The 23,863-nt window shown below is 48.1% G+C and overlaps 9 protein-coding genes across 9 annotated transcripts; 4 read left to right on the top strand and 5 right to left on the bottom strand.

Moving 5' to 3' along the window:
• Positions 1–622: 622 nt before the first annotated feature.
• Positions 623–2,180, top strand: FOBCDRAFT_280047 (uncharacterized protein; the record flags this gene model as incomplete). Its single annotated transcript, XM_031191081.2, has 4 exons — positions 623–1,079; positions 1,123–1,358; positions 1,412–1,519; positions 1,575–2,180. The coding sequence occupies 4 exons, from the start codon at positions 623–625 to the stop codon at positions 2,178–2,180; spliced, it is 1,407 nt and encodes a 468-aa protein (XP_031032312.2).
• A 445-nt stretch (positions 2,181–2,625) lies between these two features.
• On the bottom strand, positions 2,626–4,267 carry FOBCDRAFT_253366 (uncharacterized protein; the record flags this gene model as incomplete). Its single annotated transcript, XM_059611041.1, has 7 exons — positions 3,997–4,267; positions 3,830–3,940; positions 3,751–3,784; positions 3,389–3,674; positions 3,248–3,349; positions 2,832–3,172; positions 2,626–2,801 (listed from the first exon to the last, which is right to left on the bottom strand). The coding sequence occupies exons 1-7, from the start codon at positions 4,084–4,086 to the stop codon at positions 2,626–2,628; spliced, it is 1,140 nt and encodes a 379-aa protein (XP_059467920.1). The 5' UTR covers positions 4,087–4,267.
• A 298-nt stretch (positions 4,268–4,565) lies between these two features.
• FOBCDRAFT_232252 (uncharacterized protein) lies at positions 4,566–6,908 on the bottom strand. Its single transcript, XM_031191079.3, has one exon. The coding sequence runs from the start codon at positions 6,868–6,870 to the stop codon at positions 4,789–4,791; it is 2,082 nt and encodes a 693-aa protein (XP_031032310.2). The 5' UTR covers positions 6,871–6,908; the 3' UTR covers positions 4,566–4,788.
• Positions 6,909–7,201: 293 nt separating this feature from the next.
• FOBCDRAFT_232251 (uncharacterized protein) lies at positions 7,202–8,278 on the bottom strand. Its single transcript, XM_031191078.3, has one exon. The coding sequence runs from the start codon at positions 8,153–8,155 to the stop codon at positions 7,463–7,465; it is 693 nt and encodes a 230-aa protein (XP_031032309.3). The 5' UTR covers positions 8,156–8,278; the 3' UTR covers positions 7,202–7,462.
• Positions 8,279–9,035: 757 nt separating this feature from the next.
• On the top strand, positions 9,036–11,133 carry FOBCDRAFT_323450 (fungal-specific transcription factor domain-containing protein). Its single transcript, XM_059612098.1, has 2 exons — positions 9,036–9,157; positions 9,209–11,133. The coding sequence occupies exons 1-2, from the start codon at positions 9,089–9,091 to the stop codon at positions 11,105–11,107; spliced, it is 1,968 nt and encodes a 655-aa protein (XP_059465972.1). The 5' UTR covers positions 9,036–9,088; the 3' UTR covers positions 11,108–11,133.
• Positions 11,134–11,161: 28 nt separating this feature from the next.
• On the bottom strand, positions 11,162–12,811 carry FOBCDRAFT_190599 (FAD dependent oxidoreductase-domain-containing protein; the record flags this gene model as incomplete). Its single annotated transcript, XM_054707097.1, has 1 exon — positions 11,162–12,811. One exon carries the CDS (start codon positions 12,809–12,811, stop codon positions 11,162–11,164), a length of 1,650 nt encoding a protein of 549 aa, XP_054563072.1.
• Positions 12,812–13,634: 823 nt separating this feature from the next.
• FOBCDRAFT_244143 (amino acid permease-domain-containing protein) lies at positions 13,635–15,421 on the top strand (the record flags this gene model as incomplete). Its single annotated transcript, XM_031191075.2, has 2 exons — positions 13,635–14,134; positions 14,191–15,421. 2 exons carry the CDS (start codon positions 13,635–13,637, stop codon positions 15,419–15,421), a joined length of 1,731 nt encoding a protein of 576 aa, XP_031032306.2.
• Positions 15,422–15,936: 515 nt separating this feature from the next.
• Positions 15,937–17,589, bottom strand: FOBCDRAFT_146922 (aldehyde dehydrogenase domain-containing protein; the record flags this gene model as incomplete). Its single annotated transcript, XM_059608242.1, has 4 exons — positions 15,937–16,088; positions 16,122–17,060; positions 17,117–17,406; positions 17,459–17,589. The coding sequence occupies 4 exons, from the start codon at positions 17,587–17,589 to the stop codon at positions 15,937–15,939; spliced, it is 1,512 nt and encodes a 503-aa protein (XP_059465971.1).
• Positions 17,590–17,939: 350 nt separating this feature from the next.
• Positions 17,940–22,890, top strand: FOBCDRAFT_264612 (FAD dependent oxidoreductase-domain-containing protein). The gene is made up of 8 exons (XM_059611341.1): positions 17,940–18,276; positions 18,321–18,610; positions 18,661–19,231; positions 19,286–19,517; positions 20,059–21,077; positions 21,125–21,154; positions 21,212–21,338; positions 21,386–22,890. The coding sequence occupies exons 1-8, from the start codon at positions 18,030–18,032 to the stop codon at positions 22,776–22,778; spliced, it is 3,909 nt and encodes a 1,302-aa protein (XP_059465970.1). The 5' UTR covers positions 17,940–18,029; the 3' UTR covers positions 22,779–22,890.
• Positions 22,891–23,863: the final 973 nt, after the last annotated feature.

Raw genomic sequence — 23,863 nt, 5'->3', positions numbered from 1 at the left:
ATTTGCGGTTGAGAATTGTGGCTGAGGAGAGATAATAATCACTACACAGAACGTAGCAAAATGAGTTAGTATCAATATACCAGAGCATCTTAAAATCAGGGGAAAACTCGTTTAAGACTGAGGAATAATATGCATCTAGACGATTACTGTGAACGAATGAAGTGGTGTAGCACAACTGGGCAGGAGCAAATCAGGCTGTCTGTGGGGACATCTGTTTTCCGTCAGTTGTAACTTGTCACTAAGGTGATAACTAACTTATTATATCCTAGGTAAATTTATATAAATATTTTAAGAGATTTACTAAATTTACAAAACTTATATAAAGTTTATAAAATTACATTAATTAAGTTATTTTTATTTAATTTATCTAATATTTCCTAAGTTAATACAATCCTTAGACCATTCATCCTAAGTTAAGGCTGCCTTAGGTACTTGAGCTACCAGGGTCCTCTAGCCACTGCCCTGCCTCTTGCATCTCACTTCCGAAGGTGCAGCCTCGCGGCCTCGACGCGTCCCGGAGCTCACACGCCGTTTCCGTTTCTTCTTTTCATCCTCAAGACTTCCGCCAAATTAAAGAATCTTCTTCCCGTCGTGTCATAACCCCAACCTTTGGCTCGTCACAATGTGTTATGAAGTACCACCTGTACCGGCGCCCCAGAATGAACACGCTAAACGCACAAATGAGCTCTTCACTGTCTTTTACGAGGAACTCGGAAAATGGCCCTGGGAGGTCATCTCATTTGGCCCAAGGAGATGGGGCCAGAAACTAGTCTCGGGTTTCACGAGACTTCTGAGCGTTGACCTTCCTAAGACTGACGGGGTAACGCTCGGGCAACTCATCGACTTCTTGCATGATCACTCTGCGGATCACACGATGCCGCAATACAGATATCAGCTGAGCATGAAGCTTATCGCGAAAGCAACCAAGTGGCTGGCAGATAAGCGTGAACTCCCTAGTGCTCAACCACATGACTCCGATTCCGATTCCGATTCTGACGGTTCCATCCTCAATGAACCTCAGAACGTGACCCGCAACAAAGCTCAAGCCCGAGCTCTCCACACAGATACCAGAATTGCCCGTAAGTTTATTCAATCAGAATAACATTAGGCTAATAAGGCTAGCAATTCGAACCGCTCGCAAGCGACCCATAGATTACAACGAACGTCGCTATTTCCAACTCCACAATGTCGACGGTCCTGAAGATGACGGCGCAGAAGATGGAGGAAACGAGGAAATTCTGGAAGAGGTTGAACTCGAGCCAGCCGAGCCTCCAGCCAAAAAAAGGCTTATGGTCTTTTTCAACTTCTCACCTGAGAACACCCAGGAGCTATCTAAACTTATGGGAGACTACATCACGGTAGCAACCAGACACTCCATGCCCTTGCAGCAGGATCTAATGAGCCGGGATAGGGACCTGGTAATCTACGCAACGGTAGCGGCAACGTTGAGGCATCCCGACACTCGATTCCACAGCGGAATGCCCCAGGTGCAGGGGAAAAACGCCTTCTCGATACACCTGTAAGTTCATATTATGAAGCTATACCCACATGACCAGCCTAACTGAACCGTACAGAATCAGTCGCTGAATGAAGTTCAACTTGCCTACGCCGAACATCTCAAGCGCGAGATCGCGAAACTGGAAGAGGACATTAGCCGCACCGAAGCCAATATCAGCAACTCGTCCCGACGCCGTGTAGGTTATCTCAAAACCGTGCGTTCCAGCGCCGAGGCTCTCGAGCAAGCCACAAAAGAAGCCACCAAGGCTTCACAAGTGGTCCAACACGCAAGAGCCCGCTGCGAAGCAGATGCCCAGGTTGTCGAGGAATTACGCCGTATGAGCAGCGACAACCCTGGCATCCTCACTGCAGAGATAGTCCAAAACATCGAAAAAAATACCCCTGCACAGAAAGAGAAGAGAGAGGCTGAGCTTAATCTACGCAACAAGGAGAAGCGTCTCAACGACCTCAGAACCAAGATCCAGATGGCAGAGGCCAACGTGGACCCACTGAACAGCAAGATCAGCGAGCTGTCTGACGTATTGCACGCAAAGAAGAACGCCCGTCGAAGTCTCGTTGCTATTCATCGTCTTGTTGCAATGGGTGGGAAGGAGTTGAAAGAGACTTTGGGGGAGAAGGGCCTCGAAGAGTGGGCGAAGGAACAGAACAGGTCTGAGAGATAGGTTAATCGTGTGGGGAATTCTGATGTGGCGGCATTGGGTTAGATTTGTATGAGACTTTGAGACTTTGAGACTTTGAGACTTTGAGAGCTTACGGTTTGGGAGCATAGGTAGTGCACAGATTTTGGCCATAATAATGGGAACGTACGGCATTTACAGACCCCCCCGGTTCACGGTCTAGCGATGGGTACAGGCTGCTGTGACTGTAGTGCGACAGGATGCTGGATGTGAGGGTTCTCAACAGCTGCTGGTAAGAAGTAATAGAATCCTAAAGTTAGGATATTAAAAAACTAAAACTATAAAAATTATAAAGCTTTATAAAAGTCTTAAAAAAGTTATATAAAGTTATATAAATTAATAAAAACTATAAAAATTTATCAAATCCTATATTAAATAATCTAAGTTTAAATAAACCTTCTAATAATTTGCTCCAGGGGCCAGGGGTGCCTCAAAATGCGCCATCACCTTCAGTCCAGCTTCTCTTCCCAAGTTCAATCTCCTTTGCATAACCCCCAAAGGAACGGAAAACTTCAGCCCAAGCCCTAGCCCAGCGTTCATCCCACCTGAATCCCTCAAACTGCGCCTTTGTAAAGTCCCAGTACTCTGGGTGAAAACCACTGTTTTCTCAATCGACAATCCCCGAGACCGCCTAACCCTTTGTTTCATCTAGTCTTGTGAGTTTGTTCACGAGAATGTTCCGCAGATTTAAATCCGAAGGTGTAAATACAACTTGATGACATCTCCGGGCGGGATCATCTGGATGGCGAAGATATTGACTGAAAGAAGCTTCGTCGTCGAAGGGGCCAATAAGGTTGCCATCTCGAATTCTTGGGTCGCTACATGCTTGGCCCAGAGTATTATATATGTGGTTTTTAGGACCGACTGGGGGGATTGCTCGGATTTGGGGAATGAAGCTTTGCATTTGGTCGACGAACTCGTGACAATCTCTATCAGAGAGCATGTCTATTGCTCTAGCGAGGGGCTCGCCGCGGAGACTTGTCGTCAAGAGATACGTGTTCCGTGAGTCTGCTACCAGATCTAGCACACGAGGGACTGGCACAGAGGTTTACTTGCGAACAAGCCTGATTGCATTTGATTCATTGAATTCCCCTTCGTTAATGAACTTCAGGTAAAGACCGAAAGGCAGACGGCTAACTGCCAAAGAACTTGTACTTCCATAAAGATGGTGTCCGACCTTTCGCAGTAGTTACGTTGATAGTCGAATGAATTGGGGGGTTGTAAGCCATGCTCGCCAGAAGATTGTGCGGAACATTTGGAATATAACTGATATCAAACTTGGCCTGGATGTTGAAGGGCGTATCTCCGCCTGAGCTATCACTGTTTCATTGTCCGCGATTCGCTTCCTGACCCCTAGCCATCGCATGCTCGAGGCCAAGCGAGCATGGGTCCCGATGAACCGTGTGTTTACCTTGCGTATTCCCGAGCGTGAGTGGTCTCCGAGAAGAGGATATTGGCCATCGACATCGATCATTGGCTCTACGCTGCCAATCAGGCACCAAAAAATTCTGTACTGAGATGAATTAGTAAAAGAGAGCCAAACGAATGATGTCACTTACTTGAATCATTGATGGGTGTAGCTGATGCAGCTTCACTAGTCCATTCCTGTAAGTGTCAGCAGCTCATCTTCGAACGAGCCAGTGGCCATCGATGGGATCTATCCGCTTCAGTCGGTCTGTATAAGCTAACCACCAATCGAGGTAAGGGGGAGTGAAGAAGGCGCGAAGCATGTCAAGGACTCTCAGCTCGTCAAACTGTCAGCCATGGCGGGGACCAGGGAGGGAAAGGATATCTTGTAAACCTCAGCTTCAAGCCAGCGGGATGGCGCCAGAACAACGGGTATTACTACCAAGGGGTCCCAAAACTTGCTGGCTTCCCCATGACGCAGCATCGGTTTCCATCTCTTCTGGCAGTTTAAGCTTGGGTCCTGCTGTCTGGGGCTGGTGGATTTGTGCCGTATTTTGTGCCGTATTTTGTAGCTCAAAATGGTCAGAGCCAGGTTGTTGCATTGGTGACCAAGCAGATTTACTTGATTCTACGATAAACGTCCAATCTGAAAGAAGGACATGAAGATCAGTCTTGCGGCGTTGGCCTAGAGGACAGTGATTGAGGACATGAGTGGTGGCGAGAGCAGGGTACAACGCATTTGCGATGAAAGAAGCGAGTAATTTCCCCAGAGGATGTGGCAGGTTTTCGTTTCAATGATAGAGAAAGCCTCCTGGCATTTTGGATCGGCGGTGGAATTGATGAGAAATTGAGGGTTGCTCAACGTTACACGGTTGGTAGATGTGTGGGGCATTCTTATGAGCAGCGGATGTTTGCTGCTCATGAGAAAGTTGAGATCTGTGACTGAGAGCTTATAATCACCGCACAGAACATATATGTCTGCTGCAGCACGGAATAGAAATTAGTGAATGGATAAAGAATGATTGCGTAAGGTCAGAGTATACCACCAGGAGTTTGGTAATTGTTGGTTTGTCTCAAGATGAAAGATGGACCAATGCCTAACGAAATCACGTGCAATTCCATGATTGTCTTTAACCAACAAACAATACAACAACAATCTGGACATTTCTAACCAAGCAAAGTTATTCTATTCAACCTGTTTCCACATCTTTTCCAGAACACCAACCCTCGCCACTGCCGCCGGACCCGTTGCAGCAGCCCCGACCTGCTGCATCGAATGATCCGCCATCGCCGCCTGCAACAGCTGCTCATTCTGATATCCATGCCCAACCGTCGAGTTTCCAACCGTATGATCATAATAAAAGTTCGTTGCGTTCAGATTTCCTGCTGCGCTGAACGTCACAGCTGCGAGACCAAGTGTTTGAGCTTGACCGAGAGCGTGTTTGGCGGCTGCGAGCATCCTGTTCATTTCTGGGACTGTCCGAAGATAGACCTCGCGGCGTTGGCGGGCGAATGATAGGAAGGATGTTAGGTCTTGGGTCTTGCAGGCGTTCTTGTAGAGCTGCCGCATGCGAGGGGAGTAGAGATCACAGATTCGGGACTCAGCGACTTGCTCTCCCTTCATGGCGAAGTGTTTCTCCAGCTTCGTGCCCTTTGCCACAACGAAGTAGCATTCCTGACAGATATGGACATTGTCCCATCCCCACCACCGGCGGTTCTTCGCCAAATCCAGATCGATCTTGGGACACGGTGGCGCGGTACTGAGGTTTACTGCAAATTCGCTAAGTGGTCGCCAGTCATTAATGTAGGCTGCCTCGGCAAACTTTTGCAAAAGGGGCATCCCACGCGGATACCCAGGCAGGTTGAATGAACAGAGGCGGGGCTCAGACGGTCCAACAGACTGTTTTACTTTGAAGAAGTGAGTCATGTCCATGGTAGCGACAGTGCCCGCCATACACGTTGCGCAAATCTCGAATTCTGGAGGATCACTTGGGAGCGTATACCAGCGAATTCCCCTTGCACCCTGAGGATTACAAGGCGGGTGTTGCGAGAGGCTTTGCAGAGTGTTCCAGAACTTGGGGTAGTTTCCCTTGTCAACCGCCCGAACCATGGGGATGAGCATGTTGGCCTGTCCCATGTCACACGATGCTTCCTGTGACGGTCCAAGACGAGCTGTGCGGAAAGATTGACTTTCAGTAGACTCGTGGAAGTAGTCCCAATAGCACGCTTCGCAGACCGAGAAGTTTGATGGGCCGCGTAAGGACATAAACCAAGTCCTCTCTGGACCTGCGATAGGTTGTGTTTTGGGACACGACGGAAGCTGTAGCCTCTTGTAGAACCCCGTAGTGAAGGCTGTCCAGTTGTTATTCGGTGCATGGACCTTGAGCATGCGGCGGATGAACCAAAGATTATGATCACAACTTGCAGCACCCTGAGGCTTATGTGTACTGAACCTGGAACCGAATGAGGTATGCTTGAAATAATCCTCATAGCAAGGTTTGCAGATTGCCATCTCTGGTCGATCGGATGGGTAATACCACTCTTGTCCCTCCACTGACTTATCCTCTGGACAATGGCCCAGTGCAGGTCTCATGACCATGAAGCTCAGCATGTTGTCAAGTCTCATTGATGAGACAGCAGCTGGCCAAAGATAGTCTTTGACCCGGGGCGTTCCGAACAGACATTGCCGTTCTAATCTGTCATCGTACCATACCGGTGTAAACGTGTCTCGAAACTGTGAGTTGAGAATGACATCTGCGTAGCAACGACTGCAGATGACAAAGTCTGGGTAGGAACTGTGGATGAACCAGTAAATCGGTAGTGTGAATGGCATGTCGATACATTCAGTTACCGGCTGAATTCTTAATGGCATCGCGGTGTTGGGACCTCTGTTGGAGACAGCCTGGTTGGGCGAGGCTCCAACATGTTGGGATACTCGAGCACTTCCGCTCGCTGGCAGGTCTTGAGGAATCGGTTGAGCTTGATAAGAGTATTGTTGTTGGTGATACTGCACCTGCTGCGGAGGAGAGGCTACAGGTGAACCCTGGAGTTCCGCTTGGGCTTGCACTGGTGGAGGAGGGTAATTCTGATAGTACTGCTGCTGCTGCTGTTGGTATTGCACCGGATATCCGGGAGCGTTGGAATATCGCTGAGTCTGTTGACCCTGCTGCGGCTGTGGGTACCCAGCAGGCTGTTGCTGCTGCATATCCCTCCCAGCTTGCCTCACTGCTTTCTCCGCATCGGACAGAAACCTGGTTAATCGACCCATTTGTTCACACAGATTCCAGCAATATTAGACTAGGAAACACCGCAGTGAGTCAAATATTTCAGCTGAACACTTATACTTGGACGACGCTGCCCCACTGATGCCGTTCCGTGCCGACATTGCCGGCCAGTATGCCTCGTTTTCCCAGTTAGGCTGAACTAGCTCAATTGGATTGACAGCTAGGAGAGATTGAAACTCATTGGACTCGGAGCAATTACGAACCCGGTATGGAACGTGCTGACTTCATTTGTGTTACGCCCTGCTGCTGCGTGATTTATCCCTGTTGAAGTCAGTATGACTCGCTGAGGGAGCAGAATCAGACTGCTCGACTGTCTTCGCAATCATCAAATTAAGCTTCAAATTGAATGACTGTGGTCTAGTTTTACAGTATATATCTATTCTAGTACTAATGTTCCTTTTGAGTTTCTCGTTATCGGGTCGCATTCTTTCAGGCGTAGATATGGAGTTCTTCCCATTGACAGCCATGCGAAATAAGCTGCCAAAAACGCGTACAGCAGACCGACATGTATAACACCCTCCTTACAGCAGCACGCTTCGACCCTTGCTCAGACTGGCACCTGGTAAACCAGATCACTTAGAAGACGCCTGGGATAAAGCGCGCGGTAACCCGACTCCATGCAACCCATTTCTCTCCAAATGTCTCCTTCAACATTTTCTCCTCATCCTTCACCCTCATCATAAGCCTTCGCAAGATTCCAAACACAAGAATCAAACAACAGATTATGCCCCAACCGTTGATCGTCATGCGCATGCCGTGAGGAAGCCAGCAACCGAATGCGCCGTCCCATCGCAAGAACAGGGCGAGATTGACTATCAAGACGATAATTTGTCCCGTGTATCCAGGATGCTGGATATACCGATAAATTCCATCCGTCATCAAAGTATCAGGTGGTCCAAGCTGAAAGGTGAAGTTCTTTCCGAGTTGAGCAAAAGCCGTTAATCGAAGTGGCCCGCCGACGAGTATGATCATTGAGAGACAAGCGAGCGTGTATGCATTCCAGCTGAACAGCTCCGAGTTCAAGTTCTCAGCATGAGGACACACGGAGCTGGAATCACCGTAGCCCATGGCGATGATGGCGTGGAAAACACCAACGCTGACAGCAAGAATTCGTCGGATTCGTGCTGCAGTTGGACTGGCGTAGGTTCCGAGACTGTCTTGCTTCCAGCCTTCGCGTGGAACCTCGTTGGGAGGTTTGAAGCAAGACATGGTGATGAGGCTGGACAGCAGAACTGCCCCTCCGAAATAGACTTCATGGAATGTTGCCATCGCTTGACGATTGTTGAAATGTAGATTTAGTTCAAGATCAAATGATATCAGATTGCTGGCTTCACTTCGCTGATGGTTGTTGAATTGGCCTGTCTTTTAACTGGTCTCAGCATCGGCGATCGGCGGTTATAACCCTCCGACATGGGACCAGAGCGTTCGGCGAATCACGCATTGCTCTACCGCTCGTTATTTTCGCCCTTGATTAATTCTCAGTCCTATTGAGGTCTCGGCGAACTTGCAGCCGATTGACCGGCTTGAAAGTCGTATGATTATGCTTCTGATGTGATTAATAATCCCAGCGACCAACACAACGGTTCAGCCTCGAAGTTTTACATAATATCGGCTTCAGCACGAGAAAAAAAGACACGTTTTACCAGATTGCAAGGGAAGTAATGAATATACCTTCTTGTTTCCCAAGAATCTCAGCGTCGACTTGTGTGGCGTGAGGGGTTACAGCACATATGATGCTGCAACAGCATTCGAAAATGGAGATCTATATAGAACTTGCGGCTGTAATCCTCAATGGGCACTGACTTTCGACCAAAACAACATGGACATGGGGGATAGAAAGCCGCTTGCGCAACAGTTGGCGATACCTGCTGACGTTTGCAACAGTCGTTTCATAGACAAATTACTTCATATCATCACATACGTTTTCCTATTCTCAACGTAATATCGATAGAAGCATAGTAATTACCAGTAGGGGAAAAATGAAGCTTTGAGCTAGAGTTCAGGATGTGCCATGTTAGCCCAACTCACTAGCGATAATAGCAGAGGCTCTAAACTAGTCCGATACCTGAGGCATCCTACCCCACCCTGTCATTCTCCCTGTCGCGATAACGGCCATCCTGTATCTCAGTACATCCAGCAACTGCGAAGTCGCACCCAAGACTGAAACAATTGGATTCCGCATAGTTTGTTTTGCCACTCAGAATGAACTCTCCGTATCGTCCAACTTACACCAAGTCTCGCCATGGCTGTTCAAGATGTAAAGAGAAGAGAGTCTGTAGAGCTCACTTAAGATGCTGTTGATAACGCTGACCTTTACACCAGGTAAAATGCGACCAGAGGAGGCCGGGATGTAAACGATGTGAGGATGCAGGCTCCTCATGCCCTGGCTACGTCTTAAACCTGCGATGGTCTGCTAAGAACCAACTTCAACAGAAGTCTGTCAGCTCTAGCCAAAAGCCTCGGACGAGAAGAGGCAATCAGTCATGCTCAAGTTCAACTAGTCATATGAATGAGGGAGAAACCATTGATATCACGACTTCAACATTGGATCCCTTGCGATTATTTCCTCATTTTGGAGATACCAACCCAATGCCATTCCCAGCACTGAATGCCTCCGACTTCCTCGGCTTAGGGGAGGATCCTTCAGCTTCAAATTGGCCTTTTCCAATTTTGGATCCCTCGGATGCCATGACTATGCCAGACGATACGGCTTTTACAGATGGCTCACCGAGTTTGGATAAAAGTGGCCAGTGGAAAGACCAGGGAACGGAGACGAATCATTCCATTGATATGAGCTGGTTGCGCGATGAAGGTCAACAATCTTGTACTGATATAAATACGACACCTCTACTTGCAGAGTCTTACAACAATGGAGCCCCTGATCACCACTCATCACTAACAATACCACAACAACTGAACAATCTTCCAACAGCTCTTTCTGACTTCTTTATACGGGAAGTCATACCACTTTACTGCGCATGGGATAGTCAGTCGAACCTAATGCGAGTAGTAGCAGAAAACTCGTGGCAATCGTCAAAGGTCCTATATCACACGATGCAAAGCATGTCAGCCGCTTGTCTAACAAGCGTCTTTCCTGAATTATCTACCACTGCAATTCAAGAACGCTTGATAGCCCTTCAATGCTTAGATGGGGACAACCCAAATACTGCAGAGTATGTTGAGGCGAGACTACTGGCAACAGTTCTCCTCTGCCACACTGCAAGTTGGCATGATCCTGGCAATTTGGCCAAAGAGAGATATCATTTGACTCAAAGACGAGTGCTGGAATGGAGCTCGGCTTCTGGGACACAGTCTAAGCCCATGGTCAAATTCTTTCAGACTGCAGTCGACTACTGGGGGATGCTTCTGTCGTTCTTTACAGATGTGTCAGGCGACCCTGATTCTGATACTCTGATCGGGCCCTCAGAACCAAGCAACCAATCTGTGCTGCACCCGTTTGTCGGAATGGCGGGAGAAACAGTCAAGACACTCACTGACGTTGGAAATCTTGTCTCTCAATACCGTTCTCGAGCCTCGTCCATCAGGTTCATCACGGAGGAGGATATGAACTTCTTCAAGATGAAGATCAGGGAGGCTCGCTGTCTAGAGAAACGACTTCTTGCGTATACGCCTGCCGACACATCGAAGATACAGGATACAGGGGATCCAAGAACAACGCTAGCTCACCTGGCCAAGATTGACGAAGCATACCGATGTGTTGGTCTACTCCAGATTTATCGCGTGTTTTCTGATCTTCTCGCTGAACGATACAACCCCTGGGATGCAAATCACATATATTCAGCCAGACCGCCATCCAAAGCTCCCAGCAAAGCCGAGAAGGATTACTGGCTAACAAGTCTAGCGTTATATACGCTTGAGCTTCTCCGAGATATACCTTTTGAGTCGAGGAGTCGCTGTATCCAGCCGTTAATTCTCGTTGCTATCTCGAGCGAACTTCGTCGCATGCCACAGGATGTCACATCATTAGGCGCAGCGGACGAAGAGTCACGGTACATGGGACAGAGCATTATTGAACTCGCCCAAGCACGGAACTTTGTGAAGAGTCGATTGTCAGCATATGCTGATGTCCTGCCCTTGAGAAAGGTGAGCAATATACTTGAGCTGGTGACGAGTATTTGGAGTGCTCTGGATGAAGGGGAGTCTGATGTTTACTGGTTGGATATTTGCACTCGGAAGCAGCTCAACACACTCATTGGGTAGATGCTTCAGCATTTATCATAATTATGTATGCCAATTTATATCATATTCTGTCTTCTACCAATCGCCAGTCTTTGCTATCGACACCCACTTGGCTACAGACTTCTCCACTGTGATATCTCGCTCTAGTCTTTGTTCTGTAAGAAGAAACGCCTTGGGTAACCATTCTGGAACCCCCTTGCCCGTCATCATGCGGGCAAGCGCTTCACCAGTCAACCAAGCCTTGTCCATCCCGTACCCACTGTAGCCGCCAGCAATCCATTCACCATCGCCGTCCCTCCCAGATACACTCTTCGGGAGTTTACCTACCAGTGGAAGTCCATCTGATGTATGTCCCTGTAGCCCAGTCCATGCTCCTTTCAACTCCGGCCGCTCATACTCCGGCCACCCATTGACAAAGTAGTTAGGCAAGAACTTCAGTAGAGCCTCGACCGAGTGACCCGGCACAGCAGTATCGTCAGACGTAATAACATCAAAGACATTAGAGTAGTCAGTGCCAACCCATATATCTCCAGTCGTGGCATGCTGTTGGAGGTAGTACAGGCCTCCATTAAACCGCTCTGAAACTGGATCAAGCGTGGACTTGGTCAGATAGCTCCATGATCGACTGCTGCCCACGTTCTCTAGATCAGGACCAGCCTTTTGTACAGACATGGTCCCTCTATATGGATAGAGTCTTCCTATCAATGGACGCAACAAGTGGGCAGCGTTCGCGTTCGTACAGTGAATCACCTGCTTAGCTCGAATATCACCCCGGGGAGTCTCAATGATGTATGGGTAGTCAGGCATCGAAGACCCATTGCTTATCGTGCTAGATATGTACTTTATCGCTGTTGCGGGAGTATTTGTCTCGATCGAAAGGCGGTCGTGGTATTGGACGAGAAGACGTTCGAAGATTCCAGTTATGAGGCGGTATGGCCAGACGGCGCCGGCAGGATGGTCGATCACACCATGGCCACTCTTGATGTTAAAATCCTTACAAGAAAGGTCAGTACTCTCAATAGAACGCAGAAAGGATCCTGCAAAGTCAAAGAGCCATACCTTTGCTAATCCGTCTTGCTCAGTAACACGATGGATGGTTTGGTGACTGGGAATTGCCTCTCGAAAGGAGTTCAGAGACTCCTTCGAGGCTTTCCAAGCCTCCTCATCCCCAGCAACCATGACTTTATGTACATGTCGAATCTCACTGGAATCACGGAGCTCTGGATCTAGTTCGTCGAGCATACCCATAATCCGCTCAATGTTCATGAAGCTGAAGCGACACATTTCCTTGGCTGTATCTTCCCCATGTCTTTTACACATAGTATTGTAGAGATGACCGACTGGAGAGACGAGTTGGCCTCCATTACGGCCTGTTGCGCCGCTGGTAAGGGTACGAGCCTCGAGGACGACGATCTGACTTGTCGAGTCCAGACTATCATCCTCAAGGAGGGCCTTGGTAACGCTGCATCCCGTTATCCCAGAGCCAATCACAACAATATCGGCATACCGTGGAAGGGTTGGAGACTGAATGTTTGATACAGTAGGGTGGGCAGGTTCTTGCCAGAGGGAGATAGAGGGGTTAGGTCTCGGCAATAATGGGTCTGATAGAAGGGCAGCACGAAGTTTTCTCATGAACTCTTCGGGTAAGCCATGGTTTGAGTCGGGATGCTGTAACGATCGGGCAATAGCTAGAAGCCGATCTGTGGCTTTGCGTGAATCATTCATGGTTGATCGGTCTTGTTTGGCAGTTGGTAGTGATGGCCGTGATAGCAGTGTCAGAACGCTTTTCTTACCGATATACTCGAGCTATCAACCCATGCCGCCGTAGATCGGATAGCTTGGCGAGCCTTTCGCATGTAGCCAGTCTCCTTCAGGCAAACATTCCATATCAGGGCTTATGTGTGGCTTGGGTTATCATCTAACTCCCTTGAGCATGATTTACAGTTTCAGTCATCTTGCCGTTTGGAGTATGACTTTTGATCACAAATGTTTCCATGATAGGGAAATGATGTTCCGTTTAATAGGTCAAGACACTAAACCGTATTTGGCTCTGTTGAACGGCGAGATCTGATTGCTCACTTGTGCGTCCTTCTTGAGTTAGTGCCGTGAGTTACCAATCAGGGCTCTGCAGTGGAGTCAGCCAAATGCCGTTGAACTAACTGAATATCGTAACATTTCTATCAGCGACCCCAGCGATGGACTATCAGTGTCGAGTGACATTATCGGCGAACTATCAGGAGGACCGAGTCAATGTTATCAAGCCAAGACATGAGGTTCCCTTATTCGCTTTAGTCGTTCCCAGTTGCCAGGTTCCAGATTCCGGGGCCCCAGAATCTATTATCAGTGGAGCTGATAGTGCTGATAATGGCTGTTCACTGTATCCGTATCTTACTGTCTTTCGTGGCAGCTTGAGTCGAGACCTCTCCTCTATAAGATCTTCAAACCCCACAATGGACTGGGGGCTTCCCATCTCGAACGTTTCATCTCTATTCACTGTTCATGACCTCTCAGCCCACACTTCTTCATCCATCGTATCAAGCCTGATACCATGACTGCCTCGCTTGAGAAAGCAGATGGTGACGAGAACATCTCGACCACTGTCGCTGATCATGCTGTCGTCACTATACAACAAACTCGTAGAGGTCTATCACCTCGCCATGTCCAGCTCATGACCATTGCCGGCGGTATTGGTGTTGGTCTCTTCGTCGGCGTCGGCGGCGTCTTGTCCAAAGCTGGTCCATTGCCTCTTATCATCGGATACCTAATCTACGGTCTCGGCTTCATTTGGCCTACTATGCTGAATGTTGCCGAGATGGTAGCATGGCTTCCGATCCGAGGCTCGATTTACGAACTAGCCTCCCGGTTTGTCGATCCAGCTCTTGGATTTGCAATGGGATGGACATACTTCTATGCGGGAGCCATGTTGGTCTGTACCGAATACTCAGCCGTCGCAACTGTTATGCAGTACTGGAATACCGACATTAACCCGGCCGTCTGGATTGCCATAGCGTTGTCTGTATGCTACTTCATGAATATGGTTGCTGTTAGGTAAGTCCTTTCTGGGTCTGAGAAATGCAAGACAATCTCTAACAGTTTGGACGTAGATGGTATGGCGAAGCCGAGTTTATCATGGGCTCCACCAAGATCCTCTTGATTCTCGGACTTATCATGGCGACCTTTATCACCATGGTCGGTGGAAATCCTCACCACGATGCCTATGGTTTCCGAAACTGGAAGAATGGAGATATGGCCCATGAATACTACGCAGACGGCGCCACCGGAATCTTTCTTAGCATCTGCATCTGTGTGCGATATGCCGTCTTCACCATCGGCGGCCCAGATATCATCTCCCTCTCAGCTGGCGAGATCCGCAACCCACGAAAGACGATTCCCAAGGTTGCTAAGTTGATCGTCGGTCGAATTCTGTTCTTTTACGTTGTCGGCATTCTTGCTGTTGGAATTATCTGCAACTCGCGTGACCCTCGCCTTCTGGGAGCCATCGAGACCGGCGAGGCTGGCGCAGCGGCATCTCCCTGGGTATTGGGTCTTCTCCGTCTCGACATCAGAGGGTTTCTTCCTGGACTTATCAACTTCCTCATCTTGCTGTCTGGATGGTCTTGCGGAAACGCTTATTTGTACTCGTCTAGCCGAACTCTATACTCGCTCGCTCAAGACGGACAAGCACCCAAGATCTTCTTGAGATGCACCAAATCTGGTGTGCCATGGGTATGTGTCACAGCAGTGACTGCGATATCTCTTCTGTCATTCTTGGTAGCCTCCAACAGTGCGAGTGAGGTCTTCTCCTGGTTCTTGGACCTCACCACTGTCGCACTGGTTGTAAACTTCACGGCTATGACATGGGTATTCATCGGATGGCGTCGAGCCCTCAACGCTCAAGGCATCACTCGCCAAGGCGAAAACAACTTCAAGAAGTCACTCTTCAAGAGGAGCTCGGATAAGCAACCTGCCCCAGGAATCATGTTCCCCTTCACCGCCCCGTGTGCATCATGGACGCCGTACCTCTGTCTCTTCATTGGAGGCTCAACATCCATCTTTATCGGATTCGACATCTTCCAGCCCTGGTCCTTGAAGGGCTTTATCACAAGTTATTTTGGTCTTGCTTGGTTCTTCTTTATGTTTATCTTCTGGAAGATCTTTAAGCGAACCAAGTTTGTGACTCCTGCCACTGTCGATATCTTTGCTGATGGCAAGAAACAGGCCGTGGATGAGGAGTGTCGCTTCTGGGAGGAGGGATTTGGCGATGAAGCTGAAAGGGATGCGTTGGCCAAGAAACATGTTGTTGTCAGAACTTGGGCTCGGTTCTGGGGTGGCTAATGGTCTTGCTGTACTGTATCACAGGTAACTCAGCAGATGCAGAACTTGACCACTTTGCATTGCTATGAGGTGCTTGGTTGTAATGATCTATTCTTTTCTCCAATATTCCTTAAGCCAGACCAGTTTTGTGGCTCATCATAGTCATAATACAATTCCATGAAATTATTTAGCTTCCGAAAACTACATTCTCTAATCAGAAATTATGCCCCGTTGAGAGAAGTGGTGATTCTGGTTTCCACTATTAAGGTTTGAAGAAATTACTCTTGGAGTGGCCAGTCATCCAAACATGCTCACGGGAAAATTGGCGCCCTCTATAATTTAACCTTGATAAATCTATCGTTCGATGAAGCATATGATTTATACGCCAAGCCAACAGATTCAGTATTTCCAATTTACTGGAGGTTTAGAATTGTCTTGATCAATCTCGCTGAGACATTGATAAAGTTCACACAAACTAAAACTTGTAACGAGGACCGTGACTGAGAGCTTATATCGTCACACAGAACTTGATTGATCTATAAGACGTTTCCAACATTCACGTGAACCGACCGCCTGCTCGTGTATGCACGGATGCCTTCCTCTCCCAACTCACGACCGATACCAGACTGCTTGACACCTCCAAAAGGAATACGGAAGTCAGAGTCATTGCTACTGTTAATCCACACCACTGTAGATGTTAGTACTAAACAATCAGCTGAACGGGGGTGTGACTTACTTCCTGCCTCGATCTTATTCGCGATAAGATGTGCTCGGGTGATGTCTTGCGTGAAGATGGCCGCACCCAATCCATAAATCGTATCGTTAGCCCGGCTCACTGCTTCATCTTCCGTTTTGAATGGGCTGATGATGGCAACAGGGCCGAAGATCTCCTCACGGTATATCTTCATATCATCCGAAGCATCGGTGAAGAGAGTAGGCTCGATAAAGAAACCCTTGCCATTGACTGCAGTTGGCTGACCGCCAAGAGCAACAGTAGCCCCTTCAGCTTTACCGCTATCGATGAACGATAGCACTCTTTCGTATTGCGCCTTTGAGACCTGCGGCCCCTGGAAGGTATCGCTATCAAAGGGATTGCCGATCTTGCAAGACTTGACTCTCTCCTTGAACAGGTCAATGAACTGTTGATACACCTTTTCGTGTACCAAGATTCGGCTTGTTGCAGTACAGATCTGGCCTTGGTTGGCCATGATACCATAGTGGCTCCATTTAGCAGCTTGGTCCAAATCTGCATCCTCGAAAACGAGCAACGGGGACTTCCCTCCAGACTCAATTGTAATCTCCTTCAAGTTGTTCGCTGCAAGCCTTGCCACCTCACGTCCAGTCGCTGTGGATCCAGTAAAGGCAATCTTGTCAACATCCATATGAGCTGCTAAGGCTGCACCAGCCTTACTTCCATAGCCGTTGACAATATTGATCACGCCAGGCGGAAATCCTGCTTTTCTAGCGATTTCTGCAAAGAAGAGGATAGACAGAGGCGTCTGCTCAGCTGGCTTGAGTACCACACAGTTACCAGCGGCAAGGGCTGGGGCGATCTTCCATCCAGCCATTCCTAAAGGATAGTTCCAAGGAATAATCTGGCCGCAAACACCAATCGGTCCAACTGTGGTATAAGCAAACTTCTTCTCCGTTGTGCTAATCACTGAGACCGTTAGTCAAAAGTTCATAAGCTCTACTCAGTCTAGATTGGAGACTTACCTTGCCCGTACTGTTTATCTGCAAATCCCGCGTAATACCGAAGCACGCCTGTCAGCTCACCAACATCTCCTTGTGCAGACGAAAACCTTTTGCCGTTGTTCCAGGTGTCAATGGTGGCGAGGTCGTTTGTAGCAGCGTCAAGGAGGTCAGCGAGCTTACGCATCATTTCACCTCTCTCTGTTCCAGACTGATGTGACCAAGGGCCTTTGAGCGCTGCCCGAGCTGCCTTAACGGCATCGTCAATATCTTCCTCGCCACCGGCATGGACTTTGACGATCTCATTTTCATCACTAACAATTTCAGTACATTGCCTCCATGATTGTTACCTGCATCAAGACTTACATTGGGCTCACAACCGAAATGAACTCGTTTGCCTTGGATCGGTGCCATTCATTGTTGATGAAAAGGCCCAATGGTTGGTTGTAGGTGACTCCATTCGGAGCGGTTAGTTGTTGATGAAGCTCGCTACTCATAATGACTTCTATTTTGAAGACCTTGTTGCTGCATTATCGGTAGTATCAGTTAGTGAGATTATATTACGATATGCTTCGTTGGCAACCCGGTCTCTAAGTCCTTCGGCATACTCCAGCTCCACGCTCTCAACCTGTTGTTTTCCAGATCAGGCAAGTTTCTGGTAGTGGATCCTGGGTGTCTGCGCTAGTATTGAACAGGCAATCATCAAATACCTTCCAGAAGCAGTAAAGATCGAGGCTTGTGGTGAGACAAGCGCCGACCCATCCTTATCAGTCCTCTGATAACGTCGGTGCATAGGGTAGCATCAGGCATTCGGAGTCCTGTCTGATCGTATACAAACTATCCCAACAGTAATCGTACAGAAACGACCATTATTGTGTTATCTTGCATTGCCTTGGCTTCCTTTTCATATCTCGGCCGCTGCTATCTGTTAGATATAATGTGCCCAGCTTCTTTTCCCCCGCTCGAAGGGATGTCTTCTTTTTGGAGAACCGACCTGGGCAATCTCGACAACCATCAGTCAACTGCGGAGCTCCCAACTTGTGTAGACATCGCCATTATTGGTGCCGGATACTCTGCAGCAGCAATTCTCACACATATCCTGGCAACAACTCCGGCTGCGGATAGGCCATCAATTCTTGTTCTTGAAGCTCGGCAGTTATGCTCGGGTGCGACTGGACGAAATGGTAAGCCTGCTGCTCCCACCTAATCCTAATGTTGATGATCGAAGGTGGCCATTTGAAGCCCGACTCATATAACGCGATTTCTGGGTATGCCTCTGAGTACGGGATAGAAGCCGCGGCAGAAGTTGCGTCATTTGAAGCCGCAAATGTTAAAGCTGTCACTGAATACATCCAACAAAATAAAGTTGATTGCGACTTTGTGCTTACGAGGGCGGTCGATGTCCAACTTTCCACTGGCCATCAACGTCGTATCAAGGAAGGTTATGACAAGCTTATTGCTGCTGGACTTAAACCGACCAAGGATACATTCAGTGTTGAAGAGAATGATGCGGAGATGGTAAGTCTTTTGCAGCTTTCGGCTTCTGAATGCTAACACCATGTCTTTAGATGTCTGGCGTAAAAGGCGCAAAGGGCTGTTTTACATATACGGCAGGACACCTTTGGCCCTACAAACTTATCCACCACATGTTTTCAGAAGCAATCCGTCAAGGAATCAACCTGCAAACTAATACGCCAGTTAATTCTGTCTCCGAGACTCAAGATGCAACTGGTCAATGGATTTTGAATACCAACAGGGGTGAAGTCAGAGCGCGAAAGGTCGTGTTCGCAACCAATGCCTACACAGGCTCACTACTTCCAGAATACAAAAGCAAGATCATTCCATATCGCGCTGTATGCAGTCGGATCAAGACCCCAAGGCCACATCCTCTTCTTAATAATACCTACGCACTTCGATTCTCGGACTGGAACTTTGACTACCTAATCCCTCGGTTAGATGGGAGTATCATAGTCGGTGGAGCTCGAGATGCGTATATCAGGTCTGTTGACTCATGGTATGGGAACGTTGATGACACTCAAGTCATTGATGAAGCGCGCTCCTATTTCGATGACTACATGCAGAGGCATTTCCATGGATGGGAGGACAGTGGGGCATATGTCGATGATATATGGACCGGAAGTAAGTCTTATAACCGCGTCGTCTTAATGGTGACAGTAGTTGACATCAAACTAGTCATGGGGTACTCTTCCGACCGGCTCCCTCGAGTAGGACCTATACCTGGTCGACCAGGCATGTTTATCATGGGAGGCTTCACTGGCCATGGTATGCCGCAAATCTACCTGTGCGGACAAGCGATGGCGAAGTTTCTCCTCAAAGATGCTTCATTCAAGGAGACTGGTTTGCCCCGATTATTTGAGGAAACACAGGCTCGTTTAGAAGACCCAAGAGACAGAGTGCTAGAGTTGTATGCTTCGGTTCTCAACCCTTCGAAATTATAATGGTTTCGGCCAAAAGTTGGGGATTAGGCCAAGTTTCGTCATTGAAATTTCCAAGTTTCTTTGCGTCGATAGATTCAGCTGTCATTGATAATTTGACCCATCATCTCTGTTAGATAGCGATAACGATTGTGGTTACCGTTTCGTTTGTGGATATCTGAACTATCACAACTGAGGCTAAGTCATTCAAACTGAAGACGAATCAACTGCAGGAGCAAGGATATACGCTGCATCTATTATGAGCAATCATAACCAGTCAGCCTTGGAGCCTGGCCTTCTCCATTGTGGTTGGTTGGTAGGTTGTTGCCCTGGCTCGCCCAAGTCACGTGTGGCTTCATGCAGGCTGCCGCTCTGACAAGGCAGATTTCCCCTTTTGCAGCCCTGTTTTCATTTTTGCAATTAATCCTTTTTTACTCAACAATTGTTATGCTGCTCTGATGGTTGAGGCATCGTCCCCTATTCACATGTTTGTTGCATCAAAACCCCGTGTCGAGTATTATCAGCACCCAGATTTCCGGTCACTGTCTCGCCTCCACAAAAAAAGTTTAAATGTCGACTGCAATTGGTAGACCGCAACGTCCCGCCTCACGAGCCGACTTTCCGCTTGCCATCATCTGCGCCCTCTCTCGAAGCCGATGCGATAGAAGCCCTATTTGACGAATACTGGGACTGTCATGTCTACAGCAAAGCCCCCGGCGACCCCAATTCCTACTCGACTGGACGTATCGGCCATCATAATGTCGTACTCGCCTACATGCCTGAAGCAGGAAAGGCCAACGGAGCCGCTGTCGCGACTAATTGTCGTGTGAGCTTCCCTCATGTCAAATTGGCCATCGTCGTCGGGATCTGTGGAGTCATCCCTTTCACCCCGGGTCCTCGAGATGCACACCATGAGATCATTTTGGGAGATGTCATTGTCAGTCAAAGCGTTGTCCAGTACGATTTGGGACGGCAATATCCTGACAGCTTTGAGTACAAAAACGCCAATGAAGAGGCTCTTGGGAGACCCAACGTTGAGATCCGTTCCCTGCTATCGAAGCTGAAGGGCCTCCGAGCACGAAGAGCATTCGAATCCGACATAAGAAGATTCCTTTCATTCCTGCAAGAAGATCTAGAACTGGCCGCCCATTACCCAGAACCCGGGACAGATCGCCTATACGAGGCTACCTACCTGCATGTCGACAAAGACATGCCATGTGGCAAGTGCGGCTGCAACGGAAAGCTTGTGCCGCGTGAACGACTTGAACGAGAAGTACCAGATCCCAGGGTGCACTTTGGAAGGATTGCCTCTGGCGACACAGTCATGAAATCGGGCAAACAGCGTGACGATATCGCTAGAAAGCTTGGCGTCATTGCTTTTGAGATGGAGAGCGCTGGAGTATGGGATAGCCTACCATGCTTGGTTATTAAGGGCGCCTGCGATTATGCCGATAGTCACAAGGCTAAAACTGCCCAGAGTTACGCTGCAGCGACTGCCGCTGCTTGCACCAAAGCTATATTGCGCCATTGGGTGGTTCCAACCAGTCATGGTCAGTGATCGTCTGCCGCTTCTTGGACCACGTTGACCATGAGATAGATTCAACTGGAGAGGGTAACTTAACTCGGTGTAAGTATTCATGCGCCCACTGTATTATAATGATGTAGCTAATATAAGATTCGACAGTCTTGGTCCCTTTCCCACCAAATGAAGACTTTGTTGGCCGACAGGACATTCTTGAGAGCCTTCGTCAAGAATTAAGTCTTAAAAAGTCTCATGCTGTCGCAGCTCTCTTTGGTTTAGGAGGGGCAGGGTAAGTGAACCTATATCATGAATAGAAGACAGCAACTGAGCATTCAGAAAAACACAGATCGCCCTGGCATATGTGCACGAGACGCGCGCCCAGAATCCAGGCCTGTCAGTCTTTTGGGTTTACGCAAGTAATGAAGAGCGCATGCGGCAGTCATATGCCATAATTATTCAACAATTCGAGATTCCTCGCGGTGAAAACGACTTGAGTGATCTCGAACTGGTAAAAAGATGGTTGGAAGCTGAATTCCACAGGCCATGGCTGATGGTTGTCGACAATGTCGATGACTTCGACCTTTTTTATGGCACTAGTGGTCTGAGTCGGTTTCTCCCAACCTGCGCTCAAGGTCAGTTGCTCATCACGACTAGAAATCGGCAGGTAGCTATCCGAGCTACTAAAGGTCGGTGCTCCATTGAAGTCCCGCGGATGACCGAGAGCGAAGCACAAGAACTCCTTGGTGAACATCTAGGGTTTTTGCGGCCCGACGTTGCTGACCTATCGACATTGGCGTTGAAGCTCGAATACCTTCCTTTGATACTTGTGCAAGCCGCTTCATTCATTAAAGAGAACAGTATCTCGATCAGCGAGTACTTGAACCTTCTAGAAACAGACGAGAACCTGATACAACTACTCGATGAGGACTTTGAGGCAGATGGCAGAGATCCAGACTCATTGCAAGCTGTTACCAAAACTTGGACAATTTCATTTCGACAAATCAGACGCCAGAACGAATTAGCGGGCGATTTACTATCTTTACTGTCTATGTTCGATCATCAGCATATACCTGAGGAATTCTTGGTCACTTATCTATCGCTCACTTACGGCGATGAAAGGACCTTGGAGCGTCTCAGGGCCATTGGGCTTCTGAAAGCCTTCTCCTTTGTATCGAGTGGAGAAGACAACAGCATCTCTATGCATCGACTGATACAGCTGGTGATGCGCAGATGGCTCATCAAAGAAGACACAATGGAATATTTCTTGCGCAAGGCGATCTTGACAATACACGGGGTGTCTGCTTTAACGTCCGACGACGACACATCAACACGAGTTCTACATAATACCTCTCACATACTCATCGCCCTATCTATATTTCACAGCACTTTTGGTGCGAATATGTGGAGTCGTACGAATACCCTCGAGATGTTCAAGCTTACTATTCTTGCCGCCTATAAGGATCTGATCTTTCATCTTAGTGCAAATGGTCTAGCTGAGGAGGTGCTGGATATAAGATTAGATACAAAAAAGGACTGGCTTGGTACAGAGGCTAGTGCCGCGATATTTGCAAGTTACTATCACGCATTATACGAGGAACGGACTAGCATTATACGACAACTGGAGATTGTTGTTGATACATGGCGATTTATGTTGCCCCCTGGTACCAGCAATGTATGGGAGATATGCGAAGCAGATCTTCGGGGTTATTCGTCCCGGCGTAGTGCCTAGGCGTGTTAAGATTTATGTGACATGGTAGAGCGGGACGATAAGGGAAAATGGAGCGCGTGTCAATATTTTGATAGTATTTAATTAATTAAAGCTTCCTATAATGACAATTAATGAGGTATGAAACGCATCATCAGATGACATGTTTTGAGGTACTTGTTGCCTAGTGTTTCATGGCGTGATGTGTGTATCGAAAATCTGGATGATTGTGCCGTGCCATCGTCTCCTCGTTCTTCCGTTTCGAAAAACGCCAGGAGTTGCATGATTGAAAGCCTGGGTTTCCATCCATACCTATGGGTACATATTGCAAGAATGCATCGATTTCAAAGTGATCAACATATTTAACTTGGCCTATAGTGAGTCAAATAGGCTTGCGTGACCGCCAAGTATATATGAAGCTGACGATCAACTGTATCCTGAATATTCAACTCAACTCTCAGTCTGTTCAAGGTTCAGGTAAAAGACAACCGAAAGATAAGTGACATGTAGGGTATCACCGAGTCCACTCGAATAAGGAACGCACTGACGATCCACGTGGGTGATGGATCTCAAAAATTGATCTATTCCACCTGCGCTGTTACCCCCTGGTCCACTAATGACTAACATAGTGCCGACGATCTGCCCCTACTGACTCTGACGCTCTGCATTCTTATCACCGTGTGCTACTATAGGCAGGACTACGCATTGAATTGAGTCGTGTATTGGGATCTACCAGCAGATGATCACGTAGACGGCGAGATCTACTGCGAGATATATATCCTTTCTGGGCGTTAAATGCCGACGCTATATCCGTTTTCTTGGAATATCGAGAGACGGGGAATTATTCCGAGACCTCGGTTGGACAGGCGCAAAATGGAGTTCGTCTCAGAATGTCTCCATTTCGGAGGAATAATTCATCCAAATAATCTTGTTATTTCCGGAACCCCTTTCAATTCAGCGGAGATCATGCACATTCGGCCCGGAGCTCGGAGCCCACCGACTAACGGGGGAATATTTGCGGTAAATGTGTCAAGAAGATGTCTCTGTGTCTCAATAGCTCAACACTAGAAAAGTCTGGTAAGTGTCGGCAAACTTTGGCAACGAATGAA

Source organism: Fusarium oxysporum, chromosome X (assembly GCF_013085055.1).
Source record: "Fusarium oxysporum Fo47 chromosome X, complete sequence".
NCBI lineage: Eukaryota > Fungi > Ascomycota > Sordariomycetes > Hypocreales > Nectriaceae > Fusarium > Fusarium oxysporum.
Note: the sequence above shows the minus strand (reverse complement) of the source record. Positions and strands in the feature narration are given on the sequence as shown.

Bases quoted from the DNA above. Each gene is read 5' to 3' on its own strand.
- FOBCDRAFT_232252 (XM_031191079.3), bottom strand. From the start codon at position 6,870: ATGGGTCGATTAACCAGGTTTCTGTCCGATGCGGAGAAAGCAGTGAGG.
- FOBCDRAFT_232251 (XM_031191078.3), bottom strand. From the start codon at position 8,155: ATGGCAACATTCCATGAAGTCTATTTCGGAGGGGCAGTTCTGCTGTCC.
- FOBCDRAFT_323450 (XM_059612098.1), top strand. From the start codon at position 9,089: ATGAACTCTCCGTATCGTCCAACTTACACCAAGTCTCGCCATGGCTGT. The intron at 9,158-9,208 runs GTCTGTAGAGCT...CCTTTACACCAG, and splicing joins CAAGATGTAAAGAGAAGAGA to GTAAAATGCGACCAGAGGAG.
- FOBCDRAFT_264612 (XM_059611341.1), top strand. From the start codon at position 18,030: ATGTGCCCAGCTTCTTTTCCCCCGCTCGAAGGGATGTCTTCTTTTTGG. The intron at 18,611-18,660 runs GTAAGTCTTTTG...CCATGTCTTTAG, and splicing joins AAGAGAATGATGCGGAGATG to ATGTCTGGCGTAAAAGGCGC. The intron at 21,155-21,211 runs GTAAGTATTCAT...AAGATTCGACAG, and splicing joins AGAGGGTAACTTAACTCGGT to TCTTGGTCCCTTTCCCACCA.